Genomic DNA, 25,425 nt, shown 5'->3' with positions numbered 1-25,425 from the left:
CATGAGAAGTATTCAGAGACATGTCTATGTAGTTTCCCCATCCAGGTATTAAAATACACTCTCCCAATGATACCACAGATAGATTTCTGCATCATATTATTTTCTTTTATTTATTCTTAATTATATTTAACCCTTTCTTGTTGAATGTATCATCTTTGAAAAGGGAAAGAGAAAGGAGACAGGAAGTAGCTAGCACCCAAATATTGCTGAAAATACAATAACCCTGGCTTACTGCATGCATTTTTTGCTAGGAAAGTAAGGTTGAAAGCTCTAGAGAGATAGTGTCACCCCAGTTATGCTGGTGGATTTGTTTTAGAAGTCATTCTCTGCTTTTAGTCTTGTAGAATGTTGCCTTTAGAAGTCTCTGGACATCAGGATTGTGTTTGGGTTCTGGTATTTGAGACTAACATCAGGGTGAGACTATTATAAAGATGGGGGATAATTTGGAATGAGTAAATAGTTAATGAGGCAGGGATAGCCTGGTGCCTATTAAGTACTTCTCACTGCCCTGCCTCTGCACAAAAGGACAGTGAAATTAAGATCCTTGCAAGTCAAAAGAAGATCAGCACTCTTAGCATCACTTATTACTACTTATTATTACTGGCAGTCATCAGACCAAAGATACTTGACTTTTCAAAGATCAGTTAAACAAAATGTTGGAGCACATGGGTGGGTGGGAGGAGATTCTTGCAGATGTTCTCAGGAAGGTTTCACAACAAGATGACTTGAAAGCTTTGCTTTTCACCTGGGAAGAACCAGAAGAAAATTGAAAGATTTTTGTATTGTACTTTGGTATATCTGAGTGATTTTGTTTATAGAAAGTGAAAAAGTGGATGGAGTAGTATCTGGATTTGTACAGCTACTCTACCCACTTACTGGGGATAACTGCTAGCTATAGCCTTTCTTTGATAGCCTTCTCCTTCTTTCCATTTCCCTGTTCCCCTTCTTTCTCCTTCTATCTATCTTTATTCCCTTTCTTACCATCTCTACATTTCTCTCCTTTATCTCCAGAAGTATACTCACTAAAACTTTTCTGATTCTATCTTTCCATTTCTGAAATCTGAATTTAATTACTTCTGGTGTTCTGGACTTCCTCAAGCTTGTCCCTGTGTCTACCTGCCCTCCCCAGTAAAACCAAAACAAACAAACAAACAAACAAGCTTTTGTATTTTGAGGGTGTTGCCTGTGTGACAAATTTACTCTGTAAGTCCACTTGATTTTCATAAAGTAATTAGGTCTGGCATTACCTTAAAATTAACGCGCATTCCCACTTTGGAAGACATACCTTTATATTTTCATGCTTGTATCTTTTCTGCTGTCATCCAGCATGTAATTCTCATGTGTACCATTACCAGAGCCAGGCATGTTGTCTAGCAGAAAGAAGGGTCAGAGTTGCATGGGTGAGTGGATTACTAAATACAGAGGGCTGCACGTTGCTCTCAATCAGGCTGTTTAAATACTGGCATTTGATGTGTTCCTTTGATCAACAATTTTGCCTTTCTGTATTTATTTTTTTTAATCTTTGCACTGTATATTTTACCAATGATAACTTTTACTTTCATATCTAATATTTTCCAAACACATATTTGAATTCTAATTTTATTTACTTCACTTGCTCTTTTCTTCTTTCTTTTTGCTATTATTTTTAAGTCAATTTTTACTAGTTCTTTGGGATTTTTTTACAATTTGTTTTCAACATCCTCCCTGCCCTGTATCCTCCCAGACATACTCCCCTTCCCTCTCTACCCAACTTTCTGTCCTCTTTTTGTTCGTTTGTTTGTTTTTAACCCATCAAAGGAAGTTTATGCTGGTTACATACTCCCGAGTGTGTGGGATACAACTTGAGTACAGTTGGCCTACCACAGGCAACACTCTTAAGAACCTGGCCTTCAGGAATTGCTCATCATCCCTAATCATCAGGGAAATGCAAATCAAAACAACTCTGAGATACCACCTTACACCTGTCAGAATGGCTAAGATCAAAAACACTGAAGACACTTTATGCTGGAGAGGATGTGGAACTAGGGGAACTCTCCTCCACTGCTGGTGGGAATGCAAGCTTGTACAACCACTTTGGAAATCAATATGGTGCTTTCTTAGAAAATTGGGAATCAATCTTCCCCGAGATCCAGCTATCCCACTCTTGGGCATATACCCAAGAAATGCTCAATCATACCACAAGAGCACTTGCTCAGCTATGTTCATATCAGCATTGTGTGTAATAGCCAAAACCTGGAAACAACCTAAATGCCCTTCAACTAAAGAATGGATAAATAAATTGTGGCACATATACACAATGGAATACTACTCAGCAGAGAAAAAACAATGACATCATGAGGTTTGCAGGCAAATGGATGGATCTAGAAAAAATCATCCTGAGTGAGGTAACCCAGACTCAGAAAGACAAATATGGTATATGTTCACTCATAGGAGGATACTAGATGTGGAACAAGGATGACTGGACTGCTGCTCACATCACCAGTGAGGCTACCTGGAAAACAGGACCCCAAGAAAGACACGAGGATCGCCCAATGATGGAGAAATGGCTGAGATCTACATGAACAACCTGGACATGAGTGGGAGCAATGAAGACCGAGGGTCGAGGGAAAGAGAGTGGGAGATCCCAGCTGGATCAAGAACAGAGAGGGAGAACAAGGAATAGGAGACCATGGTAAATGAAGACCACATGAGAAAAGGAAGAAACAAAGTGCTAAAGAGGCCCACAGAAATCCACAGATACCCCCACAAAAGACTGCTGGCAATGGTCAAGAGACAGCCGGGACTGACCTACTCTGGTGATGGGATGGCCAAACACCCTAATAGTTGTGCCAGAAACCCCATCCAAGGACGGAGGAATCTGGATGCAGACATCCATGGCTAGGCCCCAGGTGGAGCTCCAGGAGTCTAATTAGCAAGAAAGAGGAGGGCTTATATGAGTGAGAATTGTTGAAACCAAGGTTGGATAAAGCACAGGGACAAATAGCCAAACGAATGAATACACATGAACTGTGAACCAAAGGCTGAGGGGCCCCCAACTGGATCAGGCCCTCTCAATAGGTGAGACAGTTGATTGGCTTGATCTGTTTAGGAGGCATCTAGGCAGTGGTACCAGGTCCTGTGCTCATTGCATGAGTTAGCTGTTTGAAACCTGGGACTTATGCAGGGACGCTTGGCTCAATCTGGGAGGAGGAGACTGGACCTGCCTGGACTGAGTCTATCAGGTCGATCTCAGTCCTCCAGGGGAGGCTTTGCCCTGGAGGAGGTGAGAATGGGGGGTGAGTTGGAGGGAAGGGGAGGGGGGTAGGAAGGGGGGAGAGCAAGGGAATCTGTGGCTGTTATGTAGAACTGAATGGTATTGTAAAATAAAATTAAAAAAAAAAAAAAGAACCTCGCCTTCGGCCCCCAGCAGCTAACACTTGCCATTAGTTCCTCAGCAAGGGAGAAGAGGGATTAACAACACTGAAGACCTTTGGGAAATGTCATACAGAAGCCAACTGGTGTCGAAGCTTCCTACAATATATACATACCCATATAAAAATAAGTTAAAATAGAGTCAGCCTGTTATAGAGAAATGAAGTTTCTGCTAGACACCACAGACTAACAAATAAAAAGCCCGGGGTCTGAAGTGGGTTATCTTTCCTTGAGTTGTTTTTTTTTCCCCTCTAATCTGTTGTCTCTTTTGGTCCTTTGGTTTATCCCAAAGCATTTAATGTAAATTTTGGAACTCTGACTTCCTTGTCAACTGACATTTTTTTCCTAGCAATTTTATCTTGATTCTTGTTGCTTCAAATATGGCTATGTCTCCCATAACCTGCAACCACTTTCAGCTTCCTTCTTTCAAGTTATTCTTCTTATCTTTTATCAATACTTGACTGGACTCTGAGTGAATTATAAACTGATATACGTGATGGGATGAGCAAAATACAAAGAATCAGGGCTTGCCTAGAAGATTAAGGGTCCAGAATAGATTACATTTTTGTTTCTTGAGACTTGGTATTTACTCCCACTTTGATCTTCAGACAAAAGTTATCTTCAAATCTTTGTATTTTAAGTTAACAATGAATAGACAATAGTTATGTAGTTATTTATGTGTGTTTATGGAAAATACCAGCTTTTGATTTTCCCTTCTGTACTCTGCTTCACATGAAGGCATTCTTTCTGAATTACTTGTATCTGATGCAAAATCATCCTCAGTTTATCTTTCTTTCATCCCATCACATACTTTGATTCAATGGCAAATTGTAAGTATGCTTGCTACTTCTTCCAGTCACAGCGTCTTTAACAAGGAGCAAAGGATTCCTAATTAAAAATCCTTCTGGTTGATCACAACTGTATACTACTGTGGTGATTTGGATAGGAATGACCCCTATAGGTTCACATATTTGAATGCTTAGGAAGTGGCATTAGGAGGTGTGCTGTAGCAGGAAACTTAAAAGTTCTTATTAATAAAATCAAACCTGAGGCCAGTTATCAGGGTCAATGCTGGTAGATCAGAGAGAGAGAGACAGAACAAACCACAGCTATCTCACCTCGCCGGATCCCCAGCTGGTCTTGTCTCCTCAGACTGGAGGCCTCTCAGTCCTCATCCGGAATGGGTCTCAGCTGAATTACTGCTGAAAAGCCTGAATGCTTAACCAGCCAAAATCTTCTAGTTTCTGGTCCTCACGCCTTATATATCTTTTTGCTTTCTACCACCACTCCCTGGGATTAAAGGCTGGCTTTCTGGGATTAAAGGCGTGTCACCATGCTTGGCTATTTCCAATGTGGCCTTGAACTCACAGAGATCCAGAGGGATTTCTATCTCTGGAATGCTAGGATTAAAGGTGTGAGTGCCACCATTTTCTAGCCTTTGTATCTAGTGGCTGTCTGTTCTCTGACCCCAGATAAATTTATTAAGGTACACAATATTTTGGGGAACACAATACCACTACAGTGTGCCTTTGTTCAAGTAAGGGTGGGCTTTTGTATTGGGGGAAGTATGTCACTAGGGGTGGGCTTCGAGGTTTCTCTCTCTTCCTGCTGCCTGTGAATCCAGATATGGAAGCTCTTTCTCCAGTACTATGTCTCCCTGCATGCTACCATGCTTCCCACCATGATGGTAATGAACTAAACCTCCAAACTGTAAGCCAGCTCCAATTAAATGTTTTCCTTTATAAGAGTTGTCATGCTCATGGTGTTTCTTCACAGCAATAGAATATTGATTAAGACAGCTACTGTCTCTCATAGCAGCTTAGCATGCTGGATAACCAGGGAAGTACATGTCCATACTTAGTGTCATTGCTTATTATTTACATTTTCATATAGTTTAATAGTTCATGGTTTTGAAACTAAGGTAATTTCTAGTGCTTGTTAATGTCATTGAAATAACTCATTTACTTTCCTTTTATTATTTTTGGAGTGTTTATATAAGGAAATTGAAGACATACATGATCCTCCACTCACTGAAACCAGAAGATTTTGCTCCCACATTCTTCCTAAATGAATTTATTGGTGTATGAAGCAGATCTCTCTCAACCACATTTTCATATCTGGCTTCCTAGGTCTATGCCAATCTCACAAATTCTTATGGTTATATAAATATTAACTTCAAAATAATGTTTTGTTCAGAAGTTCACTGTTTTTACATACACAATGAGATTTGTTACTTTCCTTCTGTGAGCTTATATATTTCCTAGTTTTATCACTAAATCCTCTATTCATCATGACTGTGTTATGAATATAATCTTTTCTTTTTAAATTAATGTTTTAAATAGTTAATGTTCAAATATTAAAACAACACACACGTGTGCGCACACACACATACACACACACACACACACACACACACAAACACTTGTATATGTAGTCATCTAAATTAGCTTTTGTTGTCCTAAAATGTCCTTTTAATTGCTTTCAAAAAACATGATCCTGGTATTCAAAATAATAGCTACAATTCTTTTTCTATATTATGTATTCTGTTTATTATGTTTTAAATAAATTATTTGATTTATTTATTTTGTGTGTGAGGAGTGCACATGTGGAGCTCAAAGGGCAACTTGTGTGAGTCGATTCTCTCATTGCTGCTGGTCTCAAGGATCTGACAGGGGTGTCAGACACGGCAGCAAGAATTTTTACCTACTAAACTGTGTTATCAGCCCCAAATACTCTGGTTTTATTTGCCAAATTTTATTAAATTAACACCCAGGGAAAAATTACTATTGTTGCTTTGACAAGTGACTCTTGATGTTGAATTTAATTTGATTGCTGTGATGTTTTATAATTATTATATTACATATGGTAGTGGCCATTGGTGTTTTGATTGAATTAAATGTCCAGTATAATTGTAGGAAATTGACAGCTTCGTTGATTGGCTCTTCACCATGATTGATGCATCGCTTAATCATTTTGGGGATAGGCTTTTTATTCCTAGATGATTTTCTTTTCTAGCAAAGTAATATTTAATCAAGATTTTCTTTTATTATTCCCCTTATTTCTCACAAAAATCTTTCCAAAAGCATGCTTCTACTTGTCACACCCCTACTTTTAAGCTTTCTCATAGTTTAGCACTTTAAGCAATGATTCTCAACCAGAAGTGTGCTGCTCAGACAGAGAGCATTTTGGCAGCACTGGATGCCATGTTCTGGTTGTCAGCAATGTCATGGGCAGCTAATGGAGAGACACCAGCACCCTTCTGCTATGGGATATCTTTCTGTATGCTGGGAATGTGTGTGGGTCTGATTGATAAATAAGGCTGCATTGGCCTATGACAGGGCAGGATAAGGTTAGGTGGTACATTGAGACTGAAGACAAGATGAAGAAGGGTTGAGTAGGGAGAGACTCATCCCAAGGAGCAACAAGATGCTAGGAGGCCAGTAACACCACAGCCATGTGGCAACATATAGATTAATAAAAATGGGTTGAGTTAAGTTATATAAGAGTTAGCTAGCAAGAAGCCTGTGCCATTAGGCCATACAGTTTGCAAGTAATATAAGCCTCTGTGTGTTTACTTGGATCTGAGCAGCTGTGGGACCTGGCTGGACACAGGAAAACTTCCCACTACAACCTTCAGTGCAAAGAAACTGGAGAATCCCAAGGTAAAGAGTGACCTTGCTTTGCATCTAATATGCACTTATGAATGAAGTACATACCACGTTTGTCTTTATAGGTTACCTTACTCAGAATGATATTTTCTAGTTCTATCCATTTGCCTACAAATTTCATGATGGCTTTGTTTTTTACCGCTGAGTTATACTCCATTGTGTAAATGCATTTTCTTTATCCATTCTTTGGTTGAGGAGCATCTAGGTTGTTTCCAGGTTCTGGCTATCATGAACAATGCTGCTATGTACATAGTTGAGCAAGTGTCCTTGTTGTATGATTTAGCATCTTTTGAGTATATGCCCATGAGTGATATTAATGGGTGTTGAGGTAGGTTGATTCCCAATTTTCTGAGAAACTGTCATACTGATTTCCAGAGTGGCTGTAAAAGTTTGCACTCCCACCAGCAGTGAAGAAGTATTCCCCTTACTCCACATTCTCTCCAACATAAACTGCTATCAATGCTTTTGATCTTAGCCATTCTGACAGGTTTAAGATGGTATCTCAGAGTCCTTTTGATTGACATTTCCCTGATGACTAGGTATGTTGAGAAATCCTTAAATGTCTTTCAGGAATTTGAGATTCTTCTCTTGAGAATTCTTTATTTTGATTTGTACCCCATTTTTAATTAGGTTATTTGGTATTTTGATATCTAGTTTCTTGAGTTCTTTATGTATTTTGGAGATCAGCCCTCTGTCAGATATGGGATTGGGAAGATCTTTTCCTATTCTGTAGGCTGCCCCAGAAAAGCTAGGAAAAAGGATGATCCTAAGAGGGTTGCCCCAGGAAAGGGAAATAATTAAGATATCCTGGGTAAACTGGGAATGTGGGTAGAAGGGGAGGGATGGGGGATGGGAACATGAAGGATCTAGATGGCTAAGTTGTAGAAGGGATGGAGAGGGAGAGCACTAAAAGAGATATCTTGATAGAGGGAGGCACTATGGGGTTAGGGAGAAACCTGGTGCTAGGGAAATTCCCAGGAATCCACAAGGATGACCCCAGCTAAGACTCCTAGCAATAGTGGAGGGGGTGCCTGAACTGGCCTTCCCCTGTAATCAGTCCCCCTAATTGTCATAGAACCTTCATCCAGTAACTGATGGAAGCATATGCAGAGATCCGCACCCAAGCAAGCATTTTGCCAAGCTCCTGGAGTTCAGTTGAAGAGAGAGAGGAGGGATTTTAGGACCAAGAGGGGGTGTCAAGATCATGATGTGGAAAACCACAGAGACAGCTGACCAGAGCTAGTGGGAGCTCAAGGACTCTGGACTAACAGCTGGGGAACCTGCATGGGATTGAACTACACCATGTGAATGTGGGTGACAGCTGTGTGGCTTGATCTGTTTGTGGGGCTCCAGGCAGTGGGACCAGGCCTTACCCCAGGTGCATGAACTGACTTTTTGGATCCTATTCCATATGATGGGATACCTTGATGCAGGAAGGGAGGGGCTTGGTCCTGCCTCAACTTGGTATGCCAGACTTCTTTGACTCCTCAAGGAAAGCCTTACTACCCCTTCTAAGGAGTGGACAGGGTGAGTGAGATGGGGGAAGTGGGAGAAGGGGAGGGAGGGGAACTGTGGTTGGTATGAAAATGAAAAAAAAATATTAATAAAAGAAAAAGAAAAGGGTGACCTTGTGCTGAGGCTGGAAGCCTATTGCAGAGGAGCCAGCTGTGAACTGCTTTCTCTGGCCTCACGTACCTACAGGTCAATATTAGGAAGAACGCTAGATAGATATAAACAAAACAGACCCTCAGAATTTACAGTAGAGTTCAATATTCACAGGGTCAGAAAGATAGGAGTGGCAAGAATGGATCAAGTTATTAATCACTATATGTGTTGAACTTCATGGGTTAAATTAGATTTCTATTGATGGGAGTGAGAAGGAAGATGAGCAGGTCAGACAGAAGAACGTACAATGTTATCTAAAGCCAAAAAACCGGTTTTTCCTGTTAGAGTACGAAAAAATTATACATCACAATGTAATATGACTCATGTTAACATGTTAATTATGGCAGAATTTTGGTTTTTAGATGACAAAGTTGGAAACTAATGTACTTAATTCTTCTTCTAAGAAAGGATGGAAACACTGAATGTCTTTTGGTTTGGTTTTGTGTTGGTTGTTGTCTGCTCTTCCCTGGCAATTTAGGAACTTCGTATAACACTTTATATATACTGCCTTACCTAAACCTTACCACACTACTTTATGGTAAATAAAGCTGGCCCTCCTGGATTCAATCAAAATCTGTATAAAAGTATATTATATTGCATAGGTACAAAACACATACAGTCTTTCTTTGTCATTATTCACTTTAAAACTTACTACAACAACCATTTACATGATATTAACAATTATAAGCAATTATGAGATGATTTAAAGTATATGGAAAGATGTATAGTATATATGCAAATCACCTGCTTTTATTTTTTAGATAAGAGAATTGAAAATCTAGACATTTAGTATTTGCAGTAAATGCTAGTTACGGGGGGGAAAGCTTGTAATGTGATTTTTCACTTCAACTATCAAGAAACTGACCTGGTGAGTTGCTGGAGGAACTCAGTAATTCACTTAGTGCTTTGTGCTATTTAGCAACCAATCTGTATGTAGCTGCCACCAAGGATGACTGGTGCTACTGTTATTAGTTGTTTCAATGGAATCCACTAATAAAGAGTCACAAGGTAGTACTGAAAGGATTCAACCAAGATTTGGCTCTTTCAGCTGAGCTGACTGATTGCATGAAGCCGTTCTACTGTTCGGAAACAATGTCAGAGCTCTCATTAGTCTGTAGAGCTTGTACCATCCTTCAATTACCAAGACTGCTCTGAAAACTTACATACAAAACTGAGGTGTTTTTTCAGCAGACGTTTGATTTTTTTTTTCATTTTGGATTTTCTTTTGATTCTAATCCTGTGAAGATTAAAAGAAGTTAGAAAGTTTTCAAATGCATGAGTTATTGGCATATTCCAACTTTTCTGCATAGCAAAATTCATTTTACATCTGGCTCACCTCCTTCACCCTGCACCGTAGAGACTTTTCAATGACTTTATTAACCTTGATATAGTCCAAAATATTCTGGACAAAGACTGAAAGAGGAGATGATAGAAATGACTGTATTAGTGCACTTTGCTGGGGTGAGGGGAGGGCACCACCAGAGTGTCTGTTGTGCTGATTGCTAAGGTGCTAAGGTTGCTATAAAAGGTTAACTGAAGTCAAATTGTGCTTGATCCTCATAAAATACATCTGCAGCTGACAATTTCTGAGAAAAAAAGAAAAAGAAAAGAAATGCCATGTGATGTTTCCCAAAGTCTTCATGGTTTTTTTTGGATTTGTTTTCAGGACCTTTTGTTGTTGTTGTTGTTTTTCTTCTTTCTTTCTTTTTTTTTTCTTTTTCATTCTTTATTACCTTTGAGACATTGCAAACACCCAGTGAGCCGTCTGACACTAATATAAGTATTTAATTTATGGCTAGCTTGATACAAGCTAGAGTTATCTGAAAGGAGGGAACATCAATTGAGAAAGTGCTTCTGTGATCTGGCTGTAGGGCACCTTCTTAATTAGTGACTGATGGGGAGGGTCCAGTCCTTGGTGGGTGATTCCATCCCAGGGCTGGTGGTCCTGGGTTCTATAAGAAAGCAGGCTGAGTAAGCCATGATGAGCAAGCCAGTAAGCAGCACCCCTCCATGGCCCCTGCATCAGTTCTGGTCTCCAGGTTCCTACATTATTTGAGTTCTTGCCCTGGCTTCCTTCAATGAGGGAGTACAGTATGGAAATGTAACTCTTTCCTTTCCAACTTGCTTTTTTGGTCATGGTGGTTTGTTGTAGGAATAAAAACCCTAACCAAGGCAGATAGGGACACAAATTCTTTAAGAAAAAGAAATAAAGAAAGAAAAGAAGGAAGGATGAAGAAAAGAAGGAAGGAAGGGGGCATGGAGAGAGGGAGGAAGGAAAGGCTCCCTTTACTAATTACAAAGATCACACAAGGAATTGTAGTTATGGGAAATAAAATAACAACAACGCTCAGTAAAACTGTCAAAAGGGATAGTGTGACTATAACTACTTACTTAACTTGATTACCTGCACAAGAGTGCACTTTTACCTTCATATAGAAAGTGCTTCCAGTGTTTGAGAAAACTTACAAACTATTTTCAAGAATGGCTACACATTTCAAGCAGCAATATATTAGGAGTCTAGTTGATATCCTCTTTGCTATTTTGTATTATGGCTATTTTTAACATTCAGTCTTAATTTTCATTTTATCATAGTCTTTCCCTAATGACTGCTGTTGATGAATATCTTATGCCATACATATATCTTCCTCATGTCATCTACATATTTCATAAATACATTTTTAAAACCCATTTTCAGAGCTCTTTACAAATTCTAAATGTGACTTCTTTATCAGATGTGTGTTTTGAAAACATTTTCTCACAGTAAGTAGAGTTTTTTCATATTCTTAATGAGCTCTTAGAGAATAAAATTTTATTTTTGATGAAGTACAATTTATCTGTTATTTTTCTCATACAGATCATATTTTATGTCATTTCTAGGAATTCTTTGTCTAGGCCAATCTCACTTACCTTTTCCTAGATGTTTATTTTCTGAAAGATTTACAGCTTTGTATTTTACATTTTGAACCTAAAATCCATTCTGAATTAAATTTGTATAAAGTATAAGGTTTATGGAAGATTTTACTTATGTTTTGTTAAGAAATATACAGTTGCTTCAAAAAAAAGGCAATTTTCTTCTATTCACTAATTTCCATTTTTGTGAAATTGCAACCGATTGGCTTTATTCGTGTGCATGTACATCTGTACTCTCTGCTCTCTAACGGTCTCAGTGTCTGCCACTCACCCAATACTGTGCTGTCTTGAGCACAGTCACTATGTATATCTTGAAATGGAATGAAGAATCTGGAGTTACAACTCAGTTGGTAGAGTATCTGCCCCATATACACACAACACCCCAAGTCTGTCCACTAGCACCACATAAACCAGGCATGATGGTACATACCTGTAATCCCAGCACCCTGGAGTTGGGGGCTGGGCAGGAAGGAAGGTGTGGAGTTCAAATCACCTTGATTACATAGTTGTAGATGGAAGTTTCTCAGGTCCCGCCAAGCCCCCACAGTTCCATGGCAGGCTTATAAAATAATCACTCAGAAGCTTCTATTAATTATAACTGATCAGCCATTAGCTCAAACTTATTACTGACTAGATCTTACACTTAAATCAATCCATATTTCTTATATAGGCTTAGCCATGTGGCTTGGTACCTTTTCTCAGTTCTGCCTTGTCATCTTGCTTCCTCTGTGTCTGGCTGGCGACTTCTGACTCGTCCTTCCTTTTCCCAGAATTCTCCTTGTCTGCTTGTCCCATCTATACTTCCTGCCTGGCTACCGGCCAATCAGGATTTTATTGAACCAGTGTACAAAAGCATTATCCCACAGCATACAGTGAGTCCAATGCTACCCTAATATATGACTTCTTGTCTTAAAACATTGATTGAAAAAGATGATTGGGTGGCTATTCCCACTTTGGACTTGTTTTCAAAATCATCTTAGCTCTTTCTCATTCATTTTCATTTCTATATAAGCTTTAGGGTTATCTCCATTATCAGTCTTTACTATGTTGAGTTTGTGAAGCTATTTCCGCTTGTCCACTCACTTAAACATCTTTCCTTTCTGTGATCTGCTTCTTCTGCCTGTTGTGTGGCATGTAACTCTGGCATGAGTCTGTGATCTGCTTCTGCCTGTTATTTGGCATGTAACTCTGGCATGAGTCTGGTATGTGTGTTGTTAGATTAATACCCAACTGCTTCATTTTTGTTCAGTCATTATGAATCATATTACAGCTATTACAGCAATTTGCTACTGTATAGAATTGCAGTTAGTATTTGCATGTCTTCATTTTTTTTTTTTTTTGCCTTGCAGTGGACTGTGATTATCTTTCATACAGTCCCAAAAGGACAATTTTTTTAAATTTACCTGTGCATATATTTTTTTATTCTTCTCTTACATTACTGGCTAAGACTTCCAGTTGAATAGCAAAGATGAAATTCTTTTTCTTCTTCCTAATCTTTATGGAGAATCAATCTTTAGCCACTGTGCCCAGTATCAACTGATTTTACAAGGACTCTTTGTTCATATGAGGAACTCTTGGTGTTTTTAAGTGTGTTTTTTTTTTTTTTTTGTTTTTTGTTTTTTGTTTTTTGTTTTTGGTTTTTCGAGACAGGGTTTCTCTGTGTAGCTTTGCGCCTTTTCCTGGAACTCACTTGGTAGTCCAGGCTGGCCTCGAACTCACAGAGATCCGCCTGGCTCTGCCTCCCGAGTGCTGGGATTAAAGGCGTGCGCCACCACCGCCCGGCTTAAGTGTGTTTTATATCATTAATTATTACAGGATTTTATCAATTGTTTTCTGAAGACATGTATATGATTGTGTAATTCTTGCATACTATGCTATTAATATAGTGGATTACATTTATTGATCTTTCAAGTATTGAACCAGCTTGACTCCCAAGATTTAACTTCATGTGGTCAAGGTTTATAATTATCCTATATAATACTGAATCCAACCTGCTATTTCTTAAAAGAATAACACATTTTTTATTTATAAGGGATAGAGGTTTACAATTGTCTTTCTGCTTATGATGTCTAGTTTGGGTACCAGTGTAATACTAGATTTATAAAATAAATAGATTTATAAAATAAATAAAATACCTCTTATTTTCTAGATGGAATTATACAGAACTTTTGTTTTTTTTTTTCCATTTTCATACTTCTCTAAAGAAAATATCTGAGCCCAACATGTCATTACTAAGACATTTGGAATTATGAATCTAATTTTCTGAATAGTTCCAGAGACATTCAGATATTCCATTCACATAAGGAACTTGTAGTTGTTTTTTATTTAAAAAATTATTTTTATTCATTTTACATACCAACCACAGATCTCCCTCTCATCTCTCCTTCTGCTCCCCCTCAGCCTTCCCCAGCCTAACCCACCTCCTATCCCCTCCTCCAAAAGGGTAAGACCTCCCATGGGAAGTCAGCAAAACCTGGTCCATTCAGTTGAGGCAGGACCAAGCCCCTTCCCGCTGTATCAAGGGTGAGCAATGTGTCCCACCATAGGTAATGGGCTCCAGAAAGCTAGCTTATGCACCAGGGAAGCTCCTGTTCCCACTGCCAGGGGCCCCTCAAACAGACCAAGCTATACAGCTGTGTCCCCTATGCAGAGGGTCTAGTCTGGTCCCATGAAGTTTCCACAGCTGTTGGTTTAAAGTTCCTGAGTTCCCATGAACTTGGTTCAGTTGTCTCTGTAGGTTTCTCCATCATGATCTTAACACCCTTTGCTCGTATAAACCCTCTTCCCTCTCTTCAACTGGACTTCTGGAGCTCGGCCTGCTGCTTGGATGTGGATCTCTGCATCTGCTTCCATCAGTTACTGCATGAAGGCTCTATGATGACAGGCTATTCAGCATTCTGATTACCTGGGTAGACCAGTTCAGGCACCCTCACCACTGTTGCTAGTAGTCTAAGCTGGGGTCATCCTTGTGAATTCCTGGGAATTTCCCTATTCACTCATAAGTGGATACTAGATGTAAAGCAAAGGATAATCAGACTACAACTCACAGCTCCAGAGAAACTAGAATACAAGGAGGACCCTAACAGGGACACATGGATCACCTTGGGAAGGGGAAACAAATGAGAGCTTAGGAGTAAACTGGGGATGAGGGGAGCGGATGGAGGATGAGAACATGAGGCAATGGGATGGCCAAGCTGTGGGAGGGATGGAGTGGGAGAGCAATGAAAGAGATATCTTGATAGAGAGAGACATCATGGAGTAAGGGAGAAACCTGGTCCTGTGGTTGTTTTCATTGTTTGAGAGAATGATCTGTATCTTTTCTTGGGTGCTAAGTCACATACGTATAGATTTTGTTATTGTTATTGCTTCTTCTTTTTAACATCGCTTTATCCCTTAGATCCATGAAAACTTAAAATTTTCAGAGATCTAAGGGATGATCATAGTTTATTGCTGATACTTTCTTCTTCTTTATCAATTTTTAATGGTAATAGTATTATGTATTTTCCAAATAGTCATGTCTATTTCATTGTTTTTGTATCTTCTGTTTGCTTCCCTTCCATTAACTCTTGCTCTTATTTGAATTATTTCTTCTACTTGCTCTACATCTTTTTCTTATGTCTCTTTTTCTACTTTCTATACATCATAGATTATAATTTTGACTCTGAATTTTCTCTTGTGGTTGCTATGTATGGTTTTCTTTTTTTCACTTTCTAACCCAGACATGCCTAGAACTCATGGAAATCCTTCTGCCCCATTCTCCCACGTACTGGGATTAAAATAATGTGCTCAATTTTAAGTACTCACTCCTATAAATTTTTTTCTTGGTATGACTTTATCTGTGTCCAACCAATTTTCATTTATTGTTCATTTTACATGCTTTTGAACATACTATTTTCTGCCCTTGAGACATCCCCTTTGATCTTGTTTAGCCATCTAAATGTTAGTGAAAGCATGTTCATGTGGATACTAGAAGTCTACATCATAGCATCACAGCTATGTATAGATGCAAAATGGTTACTCTAGTAAAGTCAGCGATACACATTTTTGTTTTTTGTTTTTATTTTATTTATTTATTTATTTATTTATTTATTTATTTATTTATTTATTTGTGTGTGTTTGTGAAAGAGAGAGGCACCGAAAGTCTGTTCATTTAAGAATGTTCATTACACAATGTAATTTCATTAGCTTTAGTCTTCATGGTTTACATTTCATCTGTAGGTGTATTTTTTCCTACAATAACTGCTACTTTGTGCTGTTTGACTCCTATCTGGAATTCTACAGGAAACTGTCGGTGTTTTACATCATTAATAATCTATGATAGAATAATTGTGTCATGAATATTCATAAAACTTTAGAAACCAGGTATTTTGTAAAATCAATTTAGTGGCGCATGCCTTTAATCCCAGCACTCAGGAGGCAGAGGCAGGTGGATCTCTGTGAGTTTGAGGCCAGTCTGGGCTACAGAGTGAGTTCCAGGAAAGGTACAAAGCTACACAGAGACACCCTGTCTTGAAAAAAAAAAAAAGAAAGAAAGAAAGAAAGAAAAAAGAAAACAGCTAAATAAAATGATTTGTTATAAAGCCTTTTCAATCTATACCAAACATACATGTTCAATGTAGCGAATTTTTGTATCTGCTGTTTTCATTTTAGATAATCTGTAGAATAAAGTAGATATGAATTTGGTGGGGCATGAACTATATTTTAATTTCAATTAAATTATAGCAAGATCTGGTTCCAAACAAATTCAGTAACTATCTTAGAGTAACAATTAGAGGGGAATTTTTCAGTAAGGGAAAAGGTTATCAAAATGATCTCTTAGTAGCAGTTAAGATGAATGTGTTAATAGAAACATGTCTCATTTTCTTGGATGTTGAGAGCTTGGAAGATTACAAGAAGTTGATTGTATGAGTAAAATATTGGAGAGGCATCAAGTTTGATATATGTATCCCAACAGGATCAATTTATCAACTATACTGTAGTGGGAGGCTCCAAGTTTGTGATTGACTTGAGCTTACTCTTCCTGGAGGACAAGGCCTTTATAGAACAAACTGACCATATTTACTCCTGAAAACTGAACCCCATTTGAAAGTCCTATCCATTAAACCCATTGATATTCATGTTCCATTAATTCGTAATGGTAGCTGGGAGGTGGTGGCACACACCTTTAATCCCAGCACTCGGGAGGCAGAGGCAGGAGAATCTTTGTGAGTTCAAGGCCAGCCTTGTCTACAGAACGAGATCCAGGAAAGGTGCAAAGCTACACAGAGAAACCCTGTTTCAAAAAACCAAAAAAAAAAAATTAGCAATGGTGAGTTGCTACAAGGTGATGGCACACATTTTAGGGAGAATATAAGCAGCACCCATTTGTCTGTAATAATTATTGCAGTGACATGGGTGGGAAGCAATACACTTAAATGCATAATTTTCTTCCGTATGGTGTTTTGGTGTCTTCTTAATATCCACAGCAGAGAAATGGAATTAAAATTTGTTGACTGACACTACTTCATAGAGCATTCTTCTAGATAGCATCTATATGTTTCTTCACCAGAATTTACCTCATCTACTGTGATCTCATTATGAAACTGGGGTTTTCCCCAAAGTCCCATAGCCAGGACTTGAAATCAGGCTCTCAATGTTTTACTGCAGTGTCACTACAGTACCTAGGGTGACAGCAGAAGAGATTCAGGCACTCAAGATTCTTGCTGAACAGATACTATTTTAGAGCTAGGTAGCTTTTACTTTCCTTTATTCAATGACTTTATTACTGACAATTTGGTCTGTAAAATATAATGGCCATTTAATGCAATGGGACTGTGGAAACAAGGTTTGTATTTCTCTCCCCTCTTCTCCATTAGGTCTTACCAGACCTTCAGTTTAGGCAACAGAGACTGTGGAGAGCACTGGGGGACTCCGATCAGTCAGTAAACAATTAAGAAACTGGCCTGATTCATTTCCTGAGCTAACGTGTAACCATGCTACTGATTGCCCATTTCCATTGTTTATGGAGAGGCAGGTGGATGAACAGCGCTGCCTGATTTATGAAGTGCTTGCTTTCTATAAATCACAAAGTAGAAACCCAGCATGCTGCTAATCCTAATTGGTAAAGTCCTAAGTAGGGAGTGATTAGAAAGTCTTCAGGTATCTCATGCAAATGAGGGAGATATATAGCTTCTTGGGAGGAAATTCCCTCTGATCACAATATGCAGTTAAATCTTTGGTCCATTGCAGCTGCTCTCTCTTGTCTCTTGCTGCTCAGCCCCTGTTGATCACCCAGTTGTTGATAAATTGGGGGGGGGGGTAATGGAGAAGTATAAGCATAGGAGAAACAGAATGTTGTTTTCTTGCTTGCTCATTTATTTATTTTCATCTGGATTAATTTCTTTCCAATAAACCATTCATTATGATGAAGGAGAACTATGTGAGACCCACAGTATGATTTGGTAGAAGGGGGGCCATTAAGTCTTGGAGTCCTCTCTACTTTGATCTGATTCTACTCTGTGCTGAGAAGGCTAGAATGGCATTCTCATACATTCAATGGTAGCCTCCTGAGTGTGACCACATGAAACTTAACCTATCTTGAGAGTTCTACATATGCCAAGCTGTCTCCATCATTTGGATGTAAATTCACTAATTGACAGAGAAGCGCAGTTAATTGGCAGAGGAAGAAAGGAATCTATGGACTTTGAATGGTGCCCTGCTTACTCTCAAGGGGGGAATTAAAGAAAGAGGGATGTGAATGAAAACACTTAAGGAAGGAATGAGTCTTGAACTCATAGCAGCTGTGGATGTCTGCACAAAACCTGTGTCAGCTCAAGCCAGTTAAAATTCCAGCATGGATGGGGTAGGAGTTCATGATACCCCCAACCCTTGTTGGGGAATTATTAGAGTTGATGGCTGCTGGAGGAGGCAGAGTCAGTTTTCTTCTTGAGTATGGCCTCTCTTGGGTTTCCCATGTTTCAGTGGAAAGCCTCATGTCCATGCATATACAGGCAGTACTCCTGTTTGATCTTAAGTATTGATCTTAGTGGGTTTTTTAGAAAAAGACAATATGAAGACTTGGGTATAGTGTAGTAGGGAGTCTGGGAGGAGCTGAAGAGATTAGTGAGAAACCCTCAAAAAATAAATTACAAAAAAAGTCAGAAAGGGGGCTTGGCTACCCTTCTCTTCCATATTATAAATTTTCTCCTTCTGGCTAACGTATCTTTTCCTTCCTCCTTCCACTTTCCACCACCCTGTGTCTATCACCCTTCCCCTATGTGCTTTTCCTTTTCTCCACCCTCATTTTTCTCTTTGCTCTGGGGAGATGAACTACAGATGTGGCAGCAGCAGCAGTAGCAACAGCAGATCCTCTGAGGTCGATGATGAACCATCCTGCATGGAGGAGATTAACTACAGTGCAGATAGCAGCTCAGACCCAGAACCCAACTTCACTGAGCTGGACCGGCAGATCCAGGAGTGTGCCTTTCACAAGGATGAAGAAGAGGAAGAAACAGGGTGGAGAAGAAGATCTGTCCCCCAGTCCTGAGGTTCAGTGCCAGCTCTGTGTCTCCAGCCATTGGATTAATGGCCATCACATAGCTTCTTCACTATTAGATATATAGCATCTAAGCTAGTAGAAAAACTAGTCTGTGTGGGCTTAGCTATCTTCTTTGTATTGTTGTTCTAGTTTTACCATGCATAGAATCTGGATATGTCATAAGATTTTATGTATACAGCATGCTATCATTGCACTTATATTTGGACATGGGCAGTGTTTTCAGGATTGCCATGGATTCTCTGATCTCAGCTCTCCACCAGTCCTGAGCCTGACACAGAAGGAGATTATAACCAGAGAAGAGGCTTCTCTTTCTGGGTTCTCAGAAAGAGTTCTAAGTGGTTAAGTTACTCCACGTATGGATGGTTTCTCAATAGCATAGCATTTGAGCTTGCAGCACAGACATGAAGCCTACTAAGATCCTGAAAGGCTTGGCAGTTTCTCAGGTCCTGGGTAAATGAATATAAAAGCCCATGAGACCAAGTCACAGAAAGTATCACCTTCGATGCTCTATAACAATCTACATTTTACAGAGGTTAGAGAGGCCAGCAGCTGGGCTATATTCTGTGGTAAACAATATAATCACTGGTCTTCACAGATCTCAAATTTGTTCAAACACGATGGAGATAGAAGATGTGTGCTGGGAAATCCATTCATTATAGAATCAGACAGACAGATGTGGTTCATATCCTGCATCTGGCAGTGACTTGTTCTGAAAACTTAAGTAAGTAATTACATGTCTCTAAACTTCAGGGTTTTTATATGTGCCATGGGAATGGACATATCTATATCACAAAGTTATGGTAAAGATGAAATAAAATCATATATGAAAGTGTACAACTTGGCACCTGCTCCACACTAACACTAGCTCATAGCACATTTCCCACCCACAACAGAGAATTTTATATAAGTATTTGCACAGTTATGAGCAAATGCTCTCTGGGGTCTGGGGTCACATGACTGTAAAGTACTTCTTCCTGGAAGAGATCTGCAAAGGAAGCCACAGAAGAGAATGGAGGCATTGTGGAGGCTTAACATAGGGGAAAATGGTAAAGGGTCGTTCAGCACACAGAGGAAAACGGCTTTGAGACTGAACTGTGAGATGAACAGGGCCAGTGAGAGAAAGCCCAAGAAACCTGGGGATACAGACAAGAATGGAACAGAAAATGTATAGTGCATTTACTGTATAGTTGCCATTCATATTTTGTTAGGGTTGGATTTGGCTATGAGAAGGAAATTACTAAATAGTGGAAGATTTCCTAGGTGCTTTTCTTTCATATGGAATTCCATATGTAAAGATGAGTTGGAGCTGGTGTTATAGAAGCTTGGTATTAGAGATCCAGCATCTGCTACTTCGTCAGATTTCGAACTCTGAGTTGTAGCTTTTACTCTTAAGCTAGAATGGCTGCAGAAGCATCAGCCTTTGCATCTGCATCCCATATGTCATCACGAACAACAACCAAAAAAAAAAAAAAATGGAATTTGCTCTCTACCCTCCAAAAATTCACACCTAACATTTTGCTTAATCCCAGCCAGAGAGCACACAGATGACAATGAGGGAGGTTGAAAACTGACTGTCTTGAGATAGTTGCTGACATTTGAATTTTTAAAACAAAAGAAACAGACAATACTGCATATTTGATGTTAACTGCCAAAGATGCATTTCATAATCTGTTCCCCGACTCCAGATAGTTTTTGAATTAGTTAAATAATAACAGAAAAACCTCAGAGACAGCCAAAGGGCAAGATGCTGCCTCAGTTTAGCACCAAGTTGTAGAAGAAAGGCATGCCCCTTGCAATTTAGAGATGTCGCATTGTTGGTATTCTTTTCCTTTTACATCTATTATACCTCTATTTTAAATTCTTGCTACATCTCAGGAAAACCATTCTTTCAATTAATAAATTCAGTGTTCTGTAATATACATGTAAGGTTTAAGGGAGAAAAAAAACCAGGAAGACAATTCAAATTCCAGGCTCACAGCATCTTTTAACATCGCTTGTATTCATCTTCCTATCTTCCCACTCTCAATAAGAAGATCAAAGAACTTGCTCCTGGATTTCCATTGACTTGAGGAGTGAAAGATATAATCCTGTTGAAATATAAATACCGGAAAGGGCAGGGAAAAGAGTGGTCTTCATCAGAATTAGCACCCCTGTCTTAATTACTTCAAGGTTTAGTTTATAGTCATCTAACTCAACGGTGAGTGACCAGGGCAAGGTTAGCTTCTGAAGGAAGAATTTTAGAAAACATCCAGGACATGGAATATTCATTGATCTATCTGTGCAAAGAAGGGCTCTAAAGCACCTATTATATGCCATATACTCTACTAAGCTCTACAAATGCAGGTGGAAGAGATTATATCTTCAAGTTCAAAACTCATTTGAGATGTGTGAACAATAAACATTTTATTTTATTATATTGGTATGGACCATGATGAAATTACACAAATGATAATATGAAAAATATTGACTCTAATATGGATATTTGTATTGGTAAAATTCTGTCAAAAGAAGATCATAATTGTTACTATTGAAAGGTATCCCAAGTTTATAGGCAAAAAAAACCCTAAACAAACAAACAAACAAAAGACATGCTAAGAAATGGGAAGTATGTGTTTAAAGGTCCTAAGGTAAGGTTGGAGTTTGGGATTAAATGATCAGCATGACTAACGAAAGGTTCAATTTGTAGATTGGGAAAGGAGAAACGTGAAAAGATGAAATTGAGAAGAAAGATAATAATTAGACTGGGCAATATTTGGCATGAGTTCAGGAAGAGGTTGAGTCTGGTTCTAAATGTGGTAGAGGGATGGCAGTGTATATCAGATGCATGCCCACCATGTATCAGTGACACTGCCCGTATGTTCATGAATACTTTGTTGGCACCCTCTCCACTTGGGATGTTCATTGCTTTGAGGACTACCCCTGAGTATGACAACATGCTTACAGGGCAGAACACATGCTGTGAGGTAAAAAGAGTGAGTGTGGTTTGAGACTATTGAATATTGGAAACCTAAGAGACATCGAGTTGGAGGGAATTTCTTTAAATGAGAGATACAGCAGGGAATTGAAGTTCAGTGTCACCCCTGTGCATATGCGCGCGCGCGTGCGCGCGCGCACACACACACACACACACACACACACACACACACACACACACACCACGTGCTCTGTTTCTTGGGATTCTCTGTTTCATGGGATTCTCTTTCTCCAAGGTGACTCCCATGACGATGTGGGCCACCAAAAATTCAGAGTCTGGGAAGATGACTCAGTCAGCAAAGTGCTTGCTACAAAGGCATGAGGATCTGAGCTAGGATCTCCAACAACCATGTGAAAACCATGTGAGTGCTAAGGTTCACACCTGGTAACCCATGATGGAAAGAGGCAGAGACTGGTTGATATCTGGAGCACAACGACCTGTCTGTCTAGCCAACCATCGGGCTTCATCTTCAGAGAGAGACACTGGAAAGCTATGCAGTGAGGAAGACATGCCATGTGTTGACTTCTGGTCTCCCACATGAGTGCCCATATGTGTACACAAGAACACAGGCATATTCACCCACATGAACACAAATCCTCATATGCCACACCACAAACCAAAATAAAACCCATTTCAAATTTACCTTTGGCTCTGTAAAATCTTTTTTTAATAAGCCTAAGACAAATTATGATCTCTTTTCTGTGTCCCTATCTACACACAAACATACATGCATACATACACACATATAAAATGTTATCATCTGATATTAAGATATATATATCAATATATATGTATCTCTTTAATAAAAAGGTTATCACTTACAGTGTGATTTAGGTAACTTTTATACACATTCCCCATGCACCATCAAGCACTGGACTCTAAAATGCAGTCCTGCTACTCTCCTGTATCTCTCCTTGTGCCTGAGATGCTTCCTTACATATTGAAGGGTTCAAAACTGTGTTATTACCCATCTCAGACTCAGATTCTAACTGAGATATCCAACAACCCAATGAAGCCCCATATGTTGTCCTTAAATCCTTCCATTTGCCATCTCAAATCCTGATTTGTGTTACAGAAAGGACACTAGGTTTTATATAAAGGGCATCTATCAGGAGCACAGCCTGCCTCTCAGGCTGGTGGTTATTCTGAGGACTGGTTCTTCTACAGGAAAACTGAAGAATGGGGTGATGGACTTGTTCTTTATGCATGAAATAAATGTGGCAGCACATTGAACATAAAGGAACAGCATCTTCCTCTCTCCAGTGACTGCATCGTCCATCCAAGTGCTACAGACACCACACTCACTTTGGTGAGAACTGGCCATGTATGTGGCGCCAACCTAGTTGCCTAGCCACTGGCAATCCCACTGATGAAAAATTAGCATCCCACAATTCCATCCATTGCCTCCAGTTTCTTCCGAGCTGCCAGAGAAAGGATTCTGAGTCACAAAATACATTCGAAAACAGCCTGATCTCTGAATTATGGGATCGTATTGAGGGCTGCCAGCACATGTAAGGAAACATTACACCCCAAAGGGAGGTGAAATCCTCCTGCCCAGCTTCCATTTGTCAGTCTGGAAAACTTAGCTGTAGAATGAATTTCATTTTCCGAGAGGAGCCTGTTCCTCCTGCCAAGAGCAGAGGCTTCCAGGAATGCCTGACATAAGTCATCCTTGTTAGGGACTCGGCACAGTGACCCACAGGGTTGATGTGAACATTTGGATCCACATTAGAGTGATAGATTTGCTTTGCCCTGCTGGTGTGTCTCACCCAGGGCCCACCAAAGGCTCCAGCCTTGGAAAGACACCCAGCCAGTAGCTGGTACTCAGCATGAGAGCTTTTTGGGCAACAATAATTCATCAGGCCTGGAACCTGCTGTTGTCTGCCTAACAGATGTCCCCTTTTGTTTGTGTTACAGTTTGGCTTTCTGATGCCCAATGGATTCTTGATAACAAAGTATTGGTCTGAAAAAGTGTGCATGGTAAAGGGAGATTTTTGAGATGAAATGTATTTCAGTACCTAACTCTACACTGTTGAATATAACTTTAAGAACTCTTATATTTACCTACCACAAGGAATATGGCATTAAACTTGAATTCTCTATATCACAGGGGATAGAGGGGGTGAGAAAGGGAGGAGAGAGAGAGAGAGAGAGAGAGAGAGAGAGAGAGAGAGAGAGAGAGAGAGAGAGGTGATTTGGAGACACAGAGATTCCAAAATAGACACCTTGAATTTAAAACAGGGCTCTTTGTTGATCAACACTTAACATAAGCCAGTCTCCAAGTTTGGGTATCTTTTGGGCCTGCTTGGTCACAAAGCAAAAGTGCTTCTGTCCTTGGAAGAGGGCACACACTGAATAAACTGACCACACTTGAGTCTCATGACAAGTGAGTAAGGAAAACCTATTATGCTAGATCAGAAGAACCTTTTATAGTCTCTAGAGTTCTTGGTGGCTTAAAAGGACTTCATGGTAGCAGACAAGGATTAAGACTACCCCTGACAATGGAATGAACTCAAAGCATGCTTCTTTGGAAGAACCTGGTGGAGGCACTGAATGTGACCTTGGTCTCGATGTAAGGTAAGACATGGCAGTAAGTTCAGTTCTGAGTCAGGTGTGGAATGAAGAAGTGAAGCTTCGTAGTTCTGTGCCTACGAAGTTCTATGGTATGGATGCTAAAGCCATGAGCTTTCTTGGATAGACTACCAAGGCCCCTCCTGAACTTCCTACATAGGAGGCCTTTATTATGGAAGTACGTGGAGGAGTAGCCTCCCTGTGTATGCAGGCCCTGCTCCTTGTCACTTCTGACTTGTGGTAAGGTAAAGGGACCTGACCTCCATTTTCAAATAGAAGTCTCTCCTTATAGGGGAAATATAAGTAAAGGAGGGAGTAGAAATTTGTTCAAGAGAAGTCGTGTTTTTCCACTTATGGGTTTTCCACATCAACAGATGAGGTGAACACAAGTGGAACTATAACAATAAGTGAATATGTCTGCTACCTCCGGCCAGCTAAGACCACCTCTGCATTACCCTGTCTTATCCTTGCAGCCCTCTTTAGTGGTCATGTTATAGGTGAGGATGTTGGGGAGCAAAGAAGGTAAGATCCTGTCTAATACTATTCAGGGAGTGAGAAATGGGTTCATACAGAAAGGCTGACTCCTCCAAGATACCTAAATCCTATCAATGCCTGGAAACAGCTCCCTCGCTTCAAGAATGTGTGTTTTTTACAGTGATTTTCAAGGTCTGATTACAATATGAGCTATT

At 39.6% G+C, this 25,425-nt stretch overlaps 1 protein-coding gene across 1 annotated transcript in view; it reads left to right on the top strand.

The window, feature by feature from the left end:
* Positions 1–21,752, top strand: part of Agbl1 (ATP/GTP binding protein like 1) — an 830,193-nt gene extending 808,441 nt beyond the window's left edge. Inside the window, exon 23 of the mRNA XM_037198558.1 lies at positions 18,969–21,752. Coding sequence (XP_037054453.1) covers positions 18,969–19,179 — 211 coding nt within the window. The 3' untranslated portion in view covers positions 19,180–21,752. The remainder of the gene's footprint in view (positions 1–18,968) is intronic.
* The last annotated feature ends 3,673 nt before the right edge of the window (positions 21,753–25,425 follow it).

This window comes from Peromyscus leucopus, chromosome 1 (assembly GCF_004664715.2).
Source record: "Peromyscus leucopus breed LL Stock chromosome 1, UCI_PerLeu_2.1, whole genome shotgun sequence".
In the NCBI taxonomy this organism is placed as follows: Eukaryota; Metazoa; Chordata; class Mammalia; order Rodentia; family Cricetidae; genus Peromyscus; species Peromyscus leucopus.
The sequence above is the reverse complement of the archived record's forward strand: the minus strand, read 5'-3'. Positions and strand labels throughout refer to the sequence as shown.